At 28.9% G+C, this 19,091-nt stretch overlaps 1 protein-coding gene across 2 annotated transcripts in view; it reads left to right on the top strand.

The window, feature by feature from the left end:
• LOC113553100 (inhibin beta chain-like) overlaps nt 1-9,665 on the top strand; it is a 69,970-nt gene extending 60,305 nt beyond the window's left edge. For both annotated transcript variants that reach the window (XM_026956251.1, XM_026956250.1), the window contains 2 exons: nt 1,119-1,348; nt 4,235-9,665. In XM_026956251.1, coding sequence (XP_026812052.1) covers nt 1,119-1,348; nt 4,235-4,846 — 842 coding nt within the window. In that variant the 3' untranslated portion in view covers nt 4,847-9,665. The remainder of the gene's footprint in view (nt 1-1,118; nt 1,349-4,234) is intronic.
• The last annotated feature ends 9,426 nt before the right edge of the window (nt 9,666-19,091 follow it).

Genomic DNA, 19,091 nt, shown 5'->3' with positions numbered 1-19,091 from the left:
TTTTCTTCTCCGAAGTCATGACGATATTATTGTTATATTATGAAATCCTACGCGGCCGACGACAAAGTCGGGCTGTACAGTATCACATAATATTTTACACTTTTATTGCCGTGCATAACGTTTGAACGATCTAACCTAAATGATTGTAATACACTTTGAGTTTCGAGACTAATAATTATATTGCACCGTACTGAACAAGATGAAATCAAAACGGCCGGTACTGTAAATAATACGTGCGCACGAAACGCGTAAAAACAACGGAGACGAATAATACGGATTCCAAAATATAATATACTGCACGGTCCGTTGTAATGGAAACCGTGCGCGATAATACACGCGAAGTCAAAACCGTAGAATATAGTTTCCATTACTTATTTGAACAAGTGACACGTTTTGACAGAATCGAGAACAAATTCATTTCGGACTAACTCGACTCTTTTTTTATTATACATAAGCCATAATGATTGGCACGGTGTCTGCAGTTCGTTCAGACACTGATACGACTCTCGTTAAATCATATGGTATAATTAGTATGGGTAACCCTATGGCGTCAACGGTAGTAACGATTTTCCTTAACTAAGAATTATTGTTATAAAAATAATTATTTCGTTATGAAATTTCGTTTCTCGCGTACCTGAAGACTTAATTGTTTAGCGTTTAAAATTCAATTTTTAATTTTTTTAAATATTATAAATCTGAATATATATATATATATATATAATAAAAGCCACGAATATTCGACTCGAGCGTCGTTAACAGCTGTTAGATCACGATTTACGGATTGGGTACAACGCACAACTGAACAAACCGTGTTCTTTCCTAACCCTTTTGGTTTGTACATGTTTAGAATGTCATCGCTATTACAAAGCAGATATTAATGTTTCGACATTTCTCCAACAATCTTGTTGTTATAACGTTAATCAATATGAACTATAGCGCAACGGGCTGTGATTGATATGCCGTTCGAAACGGTTGCAAATAATACCGTCTATTTTGGATTGCATAAAGCTTTTTCGGATATGAAAGACGAAAATTTGTTTGTAAAGATGATTTTTCGACATTATTTCACTATTATTTAACATGATAAATAATTTACGTTTTAATTTGTATTGTTCCAGGATCGACGTTAAACGGACAAACGTTGTTAGAATTTCCGTGGTCACAGGATATGGGAAGCACTGATTCTGTAAAAGTCAAGTCTGCAAAGCTGTGGTTTAGGTTAGAATACAGGCCGGACGTTCCCCCGGCCGCGCGTAGGACCCATCACAGTCACAATGTAACTCTGTGGCTGTTCAAAATAAACTTCCGTACGAACCCAATGCGGAATACCACGTTCCTAAGTGGTAAGGTATGTTTCACAAAAAATACACAACATTTATTACAATTAGAGTAGTCGTAGTATTTTAATAAACATATTAAGTATATTATTCTACCATTTAGGTTTGTATTTTATTTCATATCAAACAATTTGATAAAGAATTATGTTCATATTTTTATAAAATATTATAAACTATTCATATGTTTTTATTATTATTATTATCATTTTTTTGAATGTTGGAAACTTAAAGCAAGATTATATGGGTCTTAAGATTCCTTTTACTTAAAAACCATTTCAAGTTTTGAAATTATTTTTTATTTCATCTCGTAATTTTATTGTATAATCAGTTCTAGTTTAGAAAAATATATTATTCTAAATCAAATATACAATATTATTTTTATATTCTATGTTAAATGATGGCACCCCGAGAATAAATGCTATTGCATTTTTCAAATACATTTTATAAAACTTTTTAATATTATAATAATTATACTTAAACAATGATCGATTGCGGATGTACGTAATAATCAATTATTTGACTTACATATTATTAATATAAATAATATCATATCGTTCAATGCATATTATATAATTCACAATAGTTGGAAATGGTTCAAATAGGTCACTAAAATCTAGTCTAACCCCAAACAAACGTATAGTGTATATAATATAATAACTATTAATAAATCTTTTGCCATACAATTTAATGCGATCGCTAAAATAATGCTATAATGTTTCCTAAAACAATAAAATGTGTACGCAATTACACAGTACTTCTACGGGTGTTCAGAGTGCGTATGGTAACGTTGAGTTCGGAATGATATATCGGGGATAACATATTATTATGATTATATTATGTATTTGAGCGCAAGATTTTAGTACCGCAAACATAATATTGTATGGTTGAAAATGACTTACAAGTTACAATTGAAAATATGTGTACTTATATTTTATACCAGAGGTTTGATAATCAAAATTAATTTTTTTTTTATCAATCACAAAAACGCCTCATGGCTCATTATATACATTGTCATCCGAATATAGCATAGAACATAATATTGAATTGTACTCGTAATTTACACATGTCTTGGTTTTTTTCTCTTCCACTCTAGCTAGCTGTAATAATGCAACGGACCAAGTCCTTAGACTCTTACGGGCCAGACAGCCTCCACGCACGTCTACTGTGTAATGCATAAGCTCGCACGTTCCCTTATTACTACGTGATTTCTCAACGGGCGCGTTCCTCGCATCATTCTCGTCTATAATATAATTTTTCTTGGTCGTCGCGTCTAATCCCCGCCTAACATCCCTATACTAACACGTCGCATTGCGTAAACGCACAGTCACACTACATACGACTTACAAAAGGTTGTGATGATGGGGTTATGGGTGCCAGTATACTTTAGGCTTAACATATTTTCAAAAGTCTTAATCCAATATAAAACGAGAAGGTGGAGCAAAGACAATGTTGCGTCGTCACTCATCGTATAACGATATGTGACATATAATTTAATGATACATCTGTTACCGGGCAAGACATTATTTGCAATCGCAGAAGAAATTAGATTCTAACAAAAGGGCTTTGGTTCTTTGGTTCTCGTGGGTGAGTTTGAATACAATTTAGAGGTACTGGTTAAACATATCCACAAAATCTATTGTAATTATTACTGTTGGCGTCAACTTCCAAGCTCATTGCAAGTTCGATTATACGATATGATACGTAACGGAAACTCATTTGTGATTCTGTTTGTTTTTGTAAATTCGATTTTAAATTCACGACTTTCAAATGTTTTGTGATAGAGACGGTAAAATATATAATCCATAATCCAAATACATGATATTTGGTATGATTACTTGGTTATAACGTATTAAGTATAATATAACCATAATTATCACGCAGTCGTAGGGGATTTAATTTTTGGCGAAGATTTTTAAATTTTGAACATAGTATAATGGCTCATTTATCAGAATAGACTTATCGTGTGTGTATAACGTACAGATTCGTTTTTTTTTTTAGTCTCCTAATCCAGCCCGATTACCCTTAAGTCTGTCCGTGTGTACGCACTGCAGTATATACTGCAGCGGTGGCCGGTTGGTACGCGTACACAATTGTTTGTATTTCAGCCTGCAGTAGTGTGAGGTGGAGCATATACAGCATATGACGAAATAAAAATATTAATACATCATAACGTGATATTACTATGGTGCTCTGACTCCGGTTTTCTTCGTTTGAAAACTTCGTTGAGGAGGGGAATAAAGATCCTCGTAGGTTTGTCTCGAACCTCCGGGGGACTTAACTTTCGCGACTTAGTATTCGCACCTTGAACTTTAATATCTGTAATTTTAAATATTTAACATTAAGTATGTGAAAGATAAAATGTACAAAACTTTTTGATGTGTAAACATCTATACTACTAGAAAATGTATCACTGTAATAATTTCGTGCAAACGATCGTGAACGCTTTACCGTAATGAACGCAAGTTGCCAATGGCGGTCAATCTCAGAAACCACTCGATCTATTTCAATAAAAGTTTTATCAATAGATTCCTTGAAACTCGGAGGGTGCATTTAATTCGTTTTCAACCTATATAATATTATGCTGCCGTTGGTTATAGGTTTTATATTATGATGCTATTAAAAATTATCAAAAATACGATACATTTTTAATTATTTTTTTTATACACTAACCCGTACCTGTTTCAACCAAAATTAATTTTGATGGTCATAAATAAAAACAAATAACACGAGGTAATTATACTCGCTAGCCCACAAGTTAACATTTAAAAAACATAGAGAGATCATAATATTATGATTTATATTATATAATATTATACAATATACTAATATACATTATGTTATACATTTATACATTTTTATCGCATATTCATTGTATTGTATATTGTATACACAAACAGGAATTCGACGAACATGCCACGCTGGCGTCATCGCTGTCGCTGTCTCTGAACAACCTGGGTTGGATATCGGTGGACGTAACGAACACCGTGCGCGAGTGGTACGGGTCCAGTGGCAAGCACCGGTTGCGGTTCCACATCGACTGTTCCGGATGCGGTGGCCTGGTGTCGCCGGTACTGTTCCACGACACCAGGCAGGCCAACGAGTGGGAGAACCCTTTCCTGATGGTGTACACTGACCCGACGGTGGCGAGGCGCGTGCGCCGCCGGGCGCTGGACTGTTCGCTGGCGGTGCGCGGCCAGTGCTGCAAGCAGCGGTTCTACATCAAGTTCCAGGACATCGGCTGGGACTCGTGGATAATCGCGCCCGGTGGCTACTACGCAAACTACTGCCGCGGCGATTGTGGTGGCGTGCACAGGACACCGGACACGTACCTCAACTTCTACACGCAGGCCATCGAGGACTACCGGAAGGCCAAACACTCGTCCATATTCCAGCCGTGCTGCGCGCCCGTCAAATTCTCGTCCATGTCGCTCATCTACTTCACCGACGACGGTAACATCATCAAGCGGGACCTGCCCAAAATGGTCATCGACGAGTGCGGTTGTCCCTAATGACCACGACGGTGATCAGACAAGTGTGCGCAGTAGTGCTACTATAATATTATTATAGTAGACGCGCCCAATTATTATTATTATTATTATTATTATTATTATTATTATTATTATTATTGACGACATATTACGCGTATAATACCATTATCGTCTTAATATTTATATTTGAATCGCGCACGCACTACGTATACAAATTATATTATTATTATTATTATTATTATTATTTACTTGTAAATTGTAATGCGATTACGTCGCATGATATGTCACATCGACGTAAGACGTATAAACGTATCATATAATCATATGTCCCTCGCTCGACGGTTTTTTCTATCACTATTACTCTTGTCCTTCCTCTCGTTCTTCTTGTTCTTCGTATTCTTCTTCTCTCATTATTATTACTATTCTCATACTTCTTGTTAAATTATCGTTTACGCGTCTTTTCCACCGCTCTCCCGGACGTCGTTATCGTATTTATTCACGCTCCTCGTCCACCCACAAATCATCGAGTCGCGCGACCCTCGCCTGTCACCGAACGATTTAAAATGATACCTACTCGGAAAACGTTCCGAGGGTTCATAGGAAAATCACTTGATTTTTACTCTTCCCAAACCAAAAATTATTTTTATAATACAAAACCCGTGTACATTACAAAGAGGTGAACCGGATTACACACCCCAACAATTTGCTTTAACCATTTTTTATATCAAATGGTATTATTTTCAATATTGTTGAAAATGTAACATGATGTTAATAATATTCTTCTTTTTTTTTTTTATCGATCATCGTTATTACATCGTACATTTTTATTTAATTGGTTATTAAAAACCATTTTTTTCGCGAAATCTAAATCTAATGTAATTTACTATTTTTCGAATTTTCTGATATTATCTTCAATACTTTAGGGATTTTTTTTTACAAAATCAAAATTAAATAGAAATTTTCTATAATTTTAAACGTTTTTTCAATGTATCTAAAAATGAGTTTAATACGTCTGCGGTCGAGGTTAATGAAATGACGAATTACAATAAATTAACGATATAATAACGGAAACAATCGGGTTCTACCAGAAATATTAGCGATGACACACGTGAACGCACTCGATCTATTAAAAAGGTACAATTTTTAAAACTGAACACATTCGGGTAATTACCGTTTTGTTCACGCATTATTTTATTTTCATAATTCATTAATGTGACTGTTATATCCTATAAGACATTGCATATTTGTGTAACGGGCAACGATGCCGGTGATGGACGAACGTGGGTCGACAACGATTACACGCTTATACACGCGAGGTTCACGTCGGATTAGTTTTCAAATTGTGATTAAGAGAAAAAAAATACCGAATTTTAACTACCCCGCGGGGACTCGGCCACGCCATAGTATGACTATATGATGTAATATTTTCACAAAAGCGTTCGTCGTAAACGGTGCAGACGTATGTGGCGGATCGGTAAGACCTAAAATAACGCTAGTCGACGGTTCTCTCGAGTTTTTCGTCAAACATTTTATACTCCACAGCGATTTACCAAAGAAACTCAACGGCTTTACGAGTTCCGTAGACCTGCAAGACGTGCATTTCCGTGTGTATTCATAATATTATGTACGTGCGAGGTTTAATACATTATACTAAACGGTAATAGTAGCCACCGCTGCCGATCTGCCGTTCGAGTATAATAATATCATGGTGTCAAGTCAGTTCAGTTGTTTTTACGACACGATTTTTATAATAATATTATTATTACAATAGAATACAAAATATGTACGTCCCGTGGTGTGGTCTGAAATAAAATAATAAGCGATATCGCATTACAGTTCCTTGACTTCGTAACTATTTTGTACTACTGCATAAAAATATAATTATAATATATATTATCAATTATAATTTATGTATACATAATATATGTGATGTACTTCGGTGGTAAATAAAACTATATTTATTGATATTGCATCGCACAGCTCTATACAGGTAATTTATATAATAACTATATAAATGTATATACTAAGAACAACAAACACGACCGACTAGTGATTAGCGACACAGTGGTCAGCAACATAATGACCATAGTTGCCGCTGGTTTCTTTTCGGATTTTCGCCGGTGAATAATAATTTAAACTCTGTACCGCTACAATAATAATAATAATAATAATAATAATAATAATATTAAATTGTAACTTTAGCACGTCCGTTGAATTCGTAACTACAGCAACGGCGACACGTCTTTAGTATTTTTCATTCTCATTTTCGCAGCTACCTAAGTAACGAATTTCGTTCGATTTCCGCGTCAAAACGACGTATGAATAATAAGCAATATTATATTGAAAATAAGCCCAGGATTACTGTAGAAATGATCGTATGAATCGCGAAAACTGTGTAATAATATGTATGACGATCGACCACTGATGCGGGGAAAATATTCAAACGTCCGGCGTGCGCCAACGACGAACGCATAACACGCTCTGCTGTTATAGGCAATGGCCGTTAGATAAATAATATTATTATTCATCTCGTCGAGAAAGATATAGGGTAAACGGGTGTGACGTTATATTGCCCGATTATATGCATTATATAATTCGTGGTGAACCGAAAACATTTCGGGGCGGGAGGGGCTCCGTAATCCTTGTAACGTTGTAAGTTAATGCAATTTTAATTTTGGTTTTCCTGATATTTCGGGCGGAGAGGGACGAGAAGGCGGCAAGGAGTTTGAACCCCCCCAAACCCCGCTGCATTCACCTCTGACATTCGTAATTGAACGCACTATCGCCACTAAACTATAATATTAAACTATATATACACATAATAGTATGAACCCAATATATAATACCTATCGCTATTAGCTCGTAGCTAATTTTATATTTCGTGTGCACATACTTATAAGTACGTATGTTTTATTACATAGCGTGTGCATGCGTATATATTGTATACTGTCGCGTATAACCTAATTTTATCCCGTAAATAAATAATAAATATATACATATTATGTATATTTTAATATTTATCGTTGTAATTGTGTAGGAAAGTGTTATAATATTCTCATTTGAACGCTTCGGAAATAATAATAATAATATTAATTAATACATAGTAAAATTGAATTAGTAGCAATTCGTCTTACGAAAAATATATAATTTAATATATATAGATACATTATGTACCCACTCCATTAGCACATTCCATTTTATTGTTGGTTTTAAATTAATGTTTATGACGCGAAAAACTTAACTTACGATACTTTAATATTCCATATTATATACATATAGTTACATATTAAGTAATGATAGAGTATATAGATTCTAAATTATTATAATAACAATAAATTGTAATTATTATTATTTTAGAAAAATGTTCTGTGATCTCTTATAAAACGTTTGTATGTAATAATTGTTATCGGACAGAAATCGTTTATTATAAATTAAACTCCCAATCACCGAAGTGTTATTATATGTACAGTGCACGCACATAGAAAAATATATAATGCATTTCCTCGGTTATCAACAAAATTAATTATTTGAATAAAAAATGATTAGGGCATTTTTTTTTTAAGTTTTTGAAAAACCTACCACCGCATATTATAACCGATCTCAATTGAATAAGGGAGGTCCCACGTCGTCGAATTTATTAAAAACTACGACGGTGGAGTCAACTCCGAAAAATAAGATAGTGTAAAGGTTTCAATTAATCAACAATCTTTTGCAGCGTTTTGACGTTTCAATGGATTAATGTGCTTCACCGAAGTGAAAACCCAAGGCCTAATCTCCCCCTGTTTTCTACCAGCATTGTATTATATTTTAAAGTGTAGTAAAAACGCTTACTGATTAAACAGACTATACGGTAATTTTTCATTTTTAGCAAAAACCGACAAATGCGTTTCATCAGCCACTGGCAGCTCTTTAACCAACTTTACTCCATAATACCTATGTGAAAAAAACCAATTTTGGAGTTTCACTTTTAATTGTGTTCTTCTGAATTATACCATAGAAGTTGCAAGTCGTAATTATGATTTATTATATTAATACTAAATAATATGTTCCATTGGCCCAAACTATAATAATATTTAATGATATTATTAAATAATTTTGTAAAAGCCCCCCCCCCAAAAAAAAAAAAAAATAATGTATAGGAAATCTATCAATAGCGTTTAAGAAGAAATATTTAAATTAAATTTATATAAACAATTATTATCATACGTATCGAAATAATTAATTTAATGAAATCGAATATTTAGATAACATTTTTTTATATAATAGTATAATATTGAATAGCAAAAACCAACAAACCATAGTATTTTATTACGATTTTAGATCTATATATATTGACAAAATATCTAATGGACTAGAATATCCAATTAATAATTATAGGAAAAGTTTCGTTCGATGAACGTGACACTCGTTCTACATAATTTTTTCGAGTAGGTATATGTAACAGCTGGACGTATTCTTTTTGAAAATTACCTACACCATCAGACTGAATTAGTAAGAATCAGTACGAAACACCGACCACGACGCTATAAGTTTATTTGACATTGTAGTATCGTACTATCGTTAAATATATTATGTACGGACATCATTGTAATAATGAATTAATATTAATTACCCGCATTAATAGAAATGTCCCCGTGACCTTTACGCGCAGCTCGCATTTTATGTCATTTAGATTAATTTGAAATGCCTTAGATGAGTTTGTTCAGAGACTGATTCCGAACATTAGAATTGTGTTAGAAACGTTTTTTTTGTTTATTCTCATTCTTATTTTTATCCGTCGATTGGACTAATAATAATATGATTGATAAATCAAATGAATAGAAACACTAAACAAATTTTAAAAAAGATCATAAATTAATTATTAAAAAAAATATGTAAAATTAAATAATAATAACTAGATAAATGTCGATGAATAAACTTTTCATTTCCCTTTATGTATTTATTTATTTATTTATTAATTTTTTTTTTTTTTTGTACAATAAATATGTTTATAATAAACGATATTTCTATATACATATATATATTACTATAGCCTGATGTATTGTGTACATTTTGTTTTCTAAAAAATATTTTGCCCACATTGTGATACTACAAGCTTTGGTTACTTGTATTTCTTGTAACTACTATTTTTAACTACTATGTAATATAATATATATTATATTATATAGAATACTAAATTATTATATTTGCACGACGTATAAGAATTAATGATACAATTTTAGTTTTTAGTTTTTTAGTGTTGTTACCTTGCTATAATACGTGCTTTTATAAATATTGTAGAATTTATATTGTTGTATGATAAATAATTACTGATCTTATTATTATTATTATGTATAGGGAAAAAAACATCTGTTAGCAATAAATTTGAAATACGATTATTGTAAAATATTATTTATTGACCTTTTATCATTTTTGTTTACTTATTTTTCTGCATTACTCACCTAATAAAATTATCCAATTCTTCGACTTCCTATATAATACAACTTGTTATTAATGACAGTAATATCATTGTTATGATTTAAAAAGGAAGTACTCAATTTAAATTGAAGGGGTTTAAAAACATTGCTCCGCAGAATATTGAACTATTGTTGATAAAAAAGACAACATATATTGGAACTTTGGAAGTTCTAAAATTTCATAAGCCTTGCATACTCCGTTGTCTAATCGATTATGCTGACGCAACTATGGCAAAAACCTTCTATTTTATTATACATAAAATATTATCATCTTTCAAATTAATGATTATGAATGCTAATAAAAATATATTGCACAGATGAATAATATTATTACAAAACCAATATACATTTTGCTTCAACTCGCAATTTAAAATTTGTATAATCAAAAAATATTCAAAATTGTATTTATATAAGAGTTGATTCATAATATCTACTATATTTAATCACAAAAAAATACTTTTACAATGTACATGTAGGTACAAAGTATGCAGTCACTTTGAAATACATCGTATAAATGTATAAGCATTAAGTACCTAAAAAGGTATCTATTATTATATTATTCTATAGTCAATGGTAAAACTGTTTATAATTGATTTCAATTCGTTTTAATTATATATTATAGAAATAAACTTATGAATTACAATCAACTAAAATAGTAAAATATAAATATGAAATATTTTCTATTTAAATAAATACAATTGGCTGGGAATTAATATAGTAATGAATACACGTATATTGGTGAATTTATGCGTTATTGTTTAAAAATTCATTTTGGTATTATAGAAAACTTATTGTTTAAAATGCATTTTTTTTGAGTTAAATACAGGTAATTAAAGGTATTATTAATAAATAATTTAGATTTAAAAAAAGTTAAGACAACCTCACGATTTCGTGATTTTTATTCAAATATTCAGGGCCGGCGTTAAAAGAAGGCGAAGCGTGGCATTTTTCCAGGGCCTCGCGTATTCAAGAGCCTCGCGCTTTTAATTACACCTATGGCTAGAAGTGACTATATGGTTATTGGTTGAATAAGTTTTAACCAGAGCCTCGCAAAAGGTAGCGCCAGCTCTGCAAATACCTTAACTTATTTACTACTTTAAATAATTTAAAGCTAGAATTACGTAAGTATTCTTTTCGTTTTTTTTATTTATAACCCACCGTATGTAATAACTGAAAAAATCCATTTGAAACTGATTATTTTATTCGATAAACAGGAATATTGTTTGAAACTTACCAGATAAATGAAGAATAATATAAAGTAGAATTTATTTAGAATTTAACCACGATCGTGTGATTATTTTAACAAAAAACTTGAAGTAAGTTCGAATATTGAAAGAATATGTAAATAATATGTAATAAATGTATATATATATATATTTAGATACCTATATAATTTTTAATATCATATGATATTTTATCCATGATCATCGCCGAGTTTATAAATGTTTATAATTTTATTGGCTATTAATTATTACTTAATACTCATTACATTTTTAAATATTTTATTTTAAAGTATCAATAATTAAAAAAAATAGGAAATAGCGTTCTCAAAGAACACTCGAGAAGAGATGATCACATAAAATGTTTTAATTTGAAATAGATTTAATAAAAATAAGGCAAAGTACAAAAGTAAAGGGTTTTTAAAATAAATGTTTACTCAATATATATATTATTTTATAAATTATTAAATACTTTATTAATGTTTGCATTTGGTAAACTGTATTGATTTGAGCATCGGCATCGCATAAGTACTTCAAGTAATTAAAGTTAGTTGAAATAATGGATTCCACCGACTCATTTCTTAGTCCTTAATGACAAATAGAACACTGCGTGCAACGTAAATTAGATTAATGTTTAATTAAAGGTTGGTAAAGATCTATAAATATATAATAAACCTTCTAACACTTTTTGTATTCAAATGGTCCATTGTTTTCAAATTTAAAGATTCAGAGGAAATAGCTGAATGAGTACTAAATAAATTATAAATGCAATGTTACTGAACACAATAAGAAAATATTCTCCTTTATTTTTCTAATGCTTTATAAAAATATAATTTCTTTTTTGATAAATTAATTATCAGTTATACTATATTATAGATATAAAAACATTATTCGCATTTTTAAATCTTATTATCCTAAACTATATAGATGTCCGACTCGGTTTAACGACTGTAACAATAATTATCACCTATAGGCCATAACCATTATTTTATTTGTTTGTTTTATACACCTATATATACATATATAATATATATTCATAAAATTAAATTTATGTTTGCAATTTTACCGAAAATATAGGCAATACATAATGTGAGACGTGAGTACCATCATTACATGTATATTATATATATTACACATAACCGGGTAATGGAGTCCAAGTGAAATATAACAATGGCTTTGGCAGACGCGCAAACGATTCCTAGGACGATAATTTTATTTTTTTTTTTATTTTTTTTTCTTAATTTATATCTTCTAAGAACATTAAATAAATGTTCAAAGTACTCAGAGTTCCGATACATTATTGTTGAGAAAATCCCATCTGTATATTATTTTGTAACACAATCGCACTCAATATAAGCACTAATTTTTATATACATTAAAAATGGTGTTTATTATAATTATAAATTTAGCCACGACACATCGACTTACAAAATAAAACATGGTATATTATTACAATATTTTAACATCAAACTCAAACACGCGTTGTCATGAACTTATTGCATTTATCTATATTATTATATTTAGGGTTATGAAAAAAAGGGAAATGAATAAAATGCAAGTAAAAAAAGCCAAGTCCGTAGTTATATTGACTTCAAAAAATCAGCTATAAATGTAGTAACACCTATATTCGTTGAATATCCAAGTATAAAAGATTGTTTTTTTATTTAACGCAAAGGTTAAGTTATATGTAGGTACCTAAAAAAAAATGTATTTATATGAAACGTATATTATGATAAGCTACTGCATTTAAGACATTTTGATATTTACGATATTATTATTATCGGTATTATATTATATCTTGTACACAGTAAAAATCAATTTTTATTGCATATTATCTTGATATATATATATGTATATATATTTATTTTTTTTTGGTTATAAATTGTCTAAAATAAATTGAGCTATTTTACTGTTATCAGAGTCTATCTCTAATCTATTTTTTTTATCAGTGTCCAAATAGAAGGATGATTATAGATTATTATGAGTTTAGAAAATCGATAATTAAATTCTTCTGTTCGATTGTTAATACGTTCTACATTTTTAAGAGTTGTTTTGTATACATTCTCATAAAAAACAACCTTTTATATTTATATGTTTGATTAATAGATGTGACTGCATTTATAGCTGCTCTTGCTTTTTTTTTGCTTACATTTTAGTCATTTGTTTTTTTTTCCACTGACTTTTTTATACTTGCCTTTTTTCACTTGCTTTATTTTCCAAAAAATCAATATATTTACTTATTAATAATAACAACGCATTTGATTTCACCTATTATTTTTAATCATTAAAAATACACTGTTTATATTATTTGAGATAAAATCGTATAACATCGTTATTATTTCAAAAAATTTGAAATATGTTAAAACAATGCAGCGTAATATAATTAAATACAAGAAAAGTTAACAATTTTTAAACAAAAACCCCAAGCTAGAGATCATTATGAGTTATAATTAGAGCGCGGATTTTTATGCACTTAAAAGTATCGAAATATGCCATATAATATGCAGTAAAAATCATGAAAATATACAGTTAAAATTATGAAATTATATAAAAAATATGCAAGAATATTTTATTTATTTAAAATTTACAATAAAACTTATAATAATTAATTACTTTAATACTTAATAAAAAAAAATTTAGAGAATTTTCTGAACTTAATTTATTTTTAAAATTTTATTTGTTATTAAAATGAATAATCATATGCATTTCTATTTTTTCTTTTGTGAAGCTGTGTCGTTTATCGATTAACATATTTTTAAAGATTGAGAACGAACGTTCGACGTCAACCGAAGTTATTTGGGCATATTTGAAGTTTACGTCGTAATCGATTATTTATCTTATAACTAAATATATAATTATATAAATTATTATTTAGTGACTATGAAATTTAGTTTTAATTTTTCTACTTGACATAATATTATTTTATACTTTTTTTTTTAAATTTTCGCTTCAATATATGCAAATTCAAAATATGCAAAAATATACAATAACCTTTAAGTATGCAGAAATATGCAAAAAAAAATTTCACCATTAGCTTCAAATTATGATGATTCGTGGAGTTAACTGACAAAAATCCAAAAATATTAAAAGGAAAAAAATATGCAATTGCATAGAAATCCGCGTTCTACTTATAATAAATTATTGTTAAAAGAATATAATCAAAATATTATAATTATTGTATTGTATACTTATCTTATATAATACATACTATACAGTGTATACCAGGGGTTTCCAATTAATATTTTTGAAGGACAACATTAGGGATCTAAAAGTTTTTAACCTAGTAGTCCTAAAAATATAGTAGTTACCGCTTATTATTGAAACCAAACACACTGTTTTTAATTTTCACGTAGTATACTAACACATAAAAGAAAATTTATCTACTAGACTTGCTTCACTGACTAATAGGGTAATTCATAATTATGTATATTATGGGTGTATTTACAACATTTTTTGGTTCGTTTCTTTTTAATTTTAGTTAAGTAGTTTTTAAATAAGTGAAATTATTTTTTTACGTGATTTATAGTTATTGACAAACAACTTGTAACATATATTTTCTATTCTTAACGTTATAAATGATCATGTTTATTTTTTCTTTATCAATGACAACATATACATATTTGTAATAAATATTTAACATTGCAGTAAAAAAATTGTATGATTACAATGTATAGGTTTCTTATTTTTGGATCTTTTAACTTATTGATTCATTCGATTTATGTACTAAAATACAATACTTAAGTCTCAAAACGAGTTTAATAAGCAGAAAATGTAATATGTAACTGCAGCAGTGGTATTGGCATAGGTAAGTAGATAATATTTTGTATATAATAGTGCAAGGGCATGTATATAATTTTCACAAGAGAATATAGAAAATTAAATTCTTGGTCTCTCACATTACTTAATAATAAAAAGACAATACTAGTGTAATTGCAATTTTTTTTTAATGAATATGTAAAACCTGATATTTTTTATAAAATGCATAATAATTGTTCAATAATCTAATCTGTACTTATTTCTACTACTGTCTAACATGATAACAAGACCCATCTAGTAATTACTGACATTATGCGAATTATGATAGTACACTTAATATTAGTTAATATATTATTAAATTTATAAATTCTAGTTACAAAAAAAAAAGGTCAAGTGTGTATATGTAAATATGTTCCGCATATCACCCCGTAAATACGCCCCTGGTTTATTGACGTCAATCGTGTAATTTAATACTCTTATTAGAACACCAGCTTGAGCTTATTGATACAACTATAATAAAGTTCGATTAAAATGTTAACTCTGATTATTCTATTGAAATAATTACAGATGGATATCGTATTTTCGCAATAGTCGCATAAACAGTTAAATCATAATCCGAATAATTTTCTTTTTTACCTTATTTGATCTGTTATTGTACACATCTGAACTAGCATAAATAGTATATAAACATTATATAAGCTGAATCAAATTAAACTACCTACATATATATATATATATATATTACCAGTTTACAATATTATGATATATATATTCTTAATCGTTTGGTATTTTATGTTTATTGTTTAACGACTTAGGATATAAAATATCGTATGTGAAAACACATATATTTTTTTCTACATACGCGTGTGTGTGCGAATGCGTGTCTGAAGACTGGAGCGGAAACAATGCGAAATGCATATCCGAAATAAATAATCGGGAATAATAAATAGAAAGAACAACGGCCGGTCCAAGTTAGCACTTCCGACCGGGCTCATAAAATAGACTGGCCAAAAAAAAAAAAAAAAATTCCGATGGCACTACTAGCCAACCTCTCTTTTGCCGCTATATCTGCTTCAATATATACATAATACATTACATGCACCAGATGAGCGAAAAAAGAAACAAATATATTTATATACCTAAATGTATAATATAAATGTGTGCTGTGTGCGTATATGAAAAAAACTGAAATAATAATAACGCTATTTATGATCTTTCATGAAATATAAAATAATGTAATCATTTGTTCGGTTTTAAATATGCAAATATTTATATTATATCTGGTCTCCTCATTAAAGTTCCATCTCCACTCAAAAAAATGTGTTACCCGCTATTATGTTTTTGCTTTTTATACATGTGAATAAATATCGATTGACAAATAAACCTACAGCAGTGTATAATGGTTTTTAACTGGTGTTCCGTGAGTATTATCTAGGTATTCCGTGAGTTTTCTTAAAATAGTTATATTTAATAAAAATATAATTTAATAACATGCAAATTAATTAATATATGAAAGTAAAACAAAGTACAATTTTGTTTATTTAGTTTTGTCTAAAAATTAAAAAAATATCCTAAAAATTTACCATTAAATTTTGGTAAAGAGCATAGTGTGCTGTGTTGTAAAAAAACCAAAAGGTTAGATAACTACTGACTTATAGGTATGCGCAACTGTGAAAGTTTCTTTCAATTTTAAAATTCCATCAAAAACTTTTTACATTAGAAATATTCAGTTTAAATCATACAATAGCAATGTAATATAAATTTACCATATTAAACAATACTTAGTGTATATGTGTATAGCACTATCATAGCTTTATATAATTATATCTCTGTCTAGTATACGATGTAATATACTGCATTGTGGCTAAACAATAATAATTAATAAAGTAATTTTGATAAAGAAGATTCAAAAACCCAACGGTCATTGTATAAGCTTAATTAATTACGTTTTAACTTTTAATTTAATATTATAAATTACTATAGCTCGTGTGATCTTACCTTTAACTTTATAACTATAATTAATAATATAATGTATCTTAGGCGTTCAATTTGTAATATATCCCCCTCGAAAATAATATTTTGTACAATATTGTCAATATTATAAAATAATTTGTTTAAGAAAAAGTGTTTATAATCTAAGTTTTTATCGTGATTTGTTTTATTGTATTATTATTCTATCTTTTAGTACTCTCGATTTATACGTGTAATATTAATAACAATTCTTACGATTACCAAGTTTTAATTTAATTTTTTATAATTTTCCAAGATTTAATAATATTTAACATATACGTATCATTGCGGTGAGCGATTTCTGTACTTTAAATGATTCACATATAATATAAATATATATATATAGGGCGATTTTTTATCAAACAGTAATTGTTATCTTAAAATATATTAAGGTTTTTAAAACATATTTTCACTTAATTTCCAGCCAAAATGAAACATTTTCTTAATGTTTTTTATTGTTATATTTTTTTTAATGAAAACATACATTTTTAATTTCATATTCTGAAATAGAATATTTCTAGAAGTATTTTGATACATAAAAATCGAAATTTGGACAAATATTTTATAAGTTATAATATCATTTGAAGTTCTTATGTGCAATGATACACTGTAAAATGTTGGTCACTACTTCGCTTACCAAATTTTTAAATGATTACAATTGGGAAATTACTTTTTCGAATTTAGATTTTATGTATCAAAATACCTTTAAAAATATTCTGCTTCAGAAGATAAAAATAAAAATGTACGTTTTCATTCAAAAAAGTAAAATTAAAAAAAATAATATTTAAAAAAATGTTACTTTATTTTGACTGGAAATTAAGTAAAACATTTTTTTTTCAAATACGTCAATAGATTTTGAAATAATGTCTAATGAGTGTTGTTTGATTATTTATCAACGACGCAGTATATATTATAATAATTATCACATACGTATATAATATTATGTAGCATGATATGAGCATTGATTATAAATACTATACTGATTGTAGACAAAAATAACTTTATCGCGCTCTATTGGAAATAATTTTTGCGCAGCGTATTTTGTATTGCAGTGAGCATGAGTATAGTATCTATAATCAATGGTAATAGCCAATAGGTAAACTTATAGCAGTTTTATAAAAAATAAAGCATTCCACACTCTACAGATTTTATACTAATATTTTTTTAATTAATGTTTTATATTATCAGTATGTATATATTTATAATATATCTATGGGTATAATTACTTAGTGTTTTGAAATGAAAACCAAGTTGTCTAAATAATAATTAATAACTACAAATATCGTCCTAACTATATTATATAATATTATATAATATGTACAATACGGGCGTAAGAATACCAAAAACCAACGTAGAAATGATGAAAAAAAAAACACCAGAGCCCTTATTCTCGAAACAATATTAATGTTTAATATAAAGATAGTATAGTACTTCCCACGCGGTCCACACTTTGAAACAAATATTATATAATGAACTATATGGAAATATAATATTTAATTTAATTTTGTGTTCTTATTCTGACGTAACGTATTTCCAGTAAATAAAACTTGCGAAACACATACACCCACACACCCACTGTATAAATTTTGATATTGTGCAAACAAAAATAGTGTATACAACTTATACGATTTCGGATTTTTCACCCACGCGCCAGCTGGAATTAAATTGTATATAGGGGGGTAAATTTTGGTCATTTTCCCATTATTAAACAACACCTCAGAACCAGATTAAATGGGTAACCAAAAAATAGTTCCGTTTATAGACTATATTATACATCACATAATTACGGTTTAAATAAGCGAATAAAAACATATTATATAGTAT

This window comes from Rhopalosiphum maidis, chromosome 2, assembly GCF_003676215.2.
Source record: "Rhopalosiphum maidis isolate BTI-1 chromosome 2, ASM367621v3, whole genome shotgun sequence".
Lineage (NCBI taxonomy): Eukaryota > Metazoa > Arthropoda > Insecta > Hemiptera > Aphididae > Rhopalosiphum > Rhopalosiphum maidis.
Note: the sequence above shows the minus strand (reverse complement) of the source record. Positions and strands in the feature narration are given on the sequence as shown.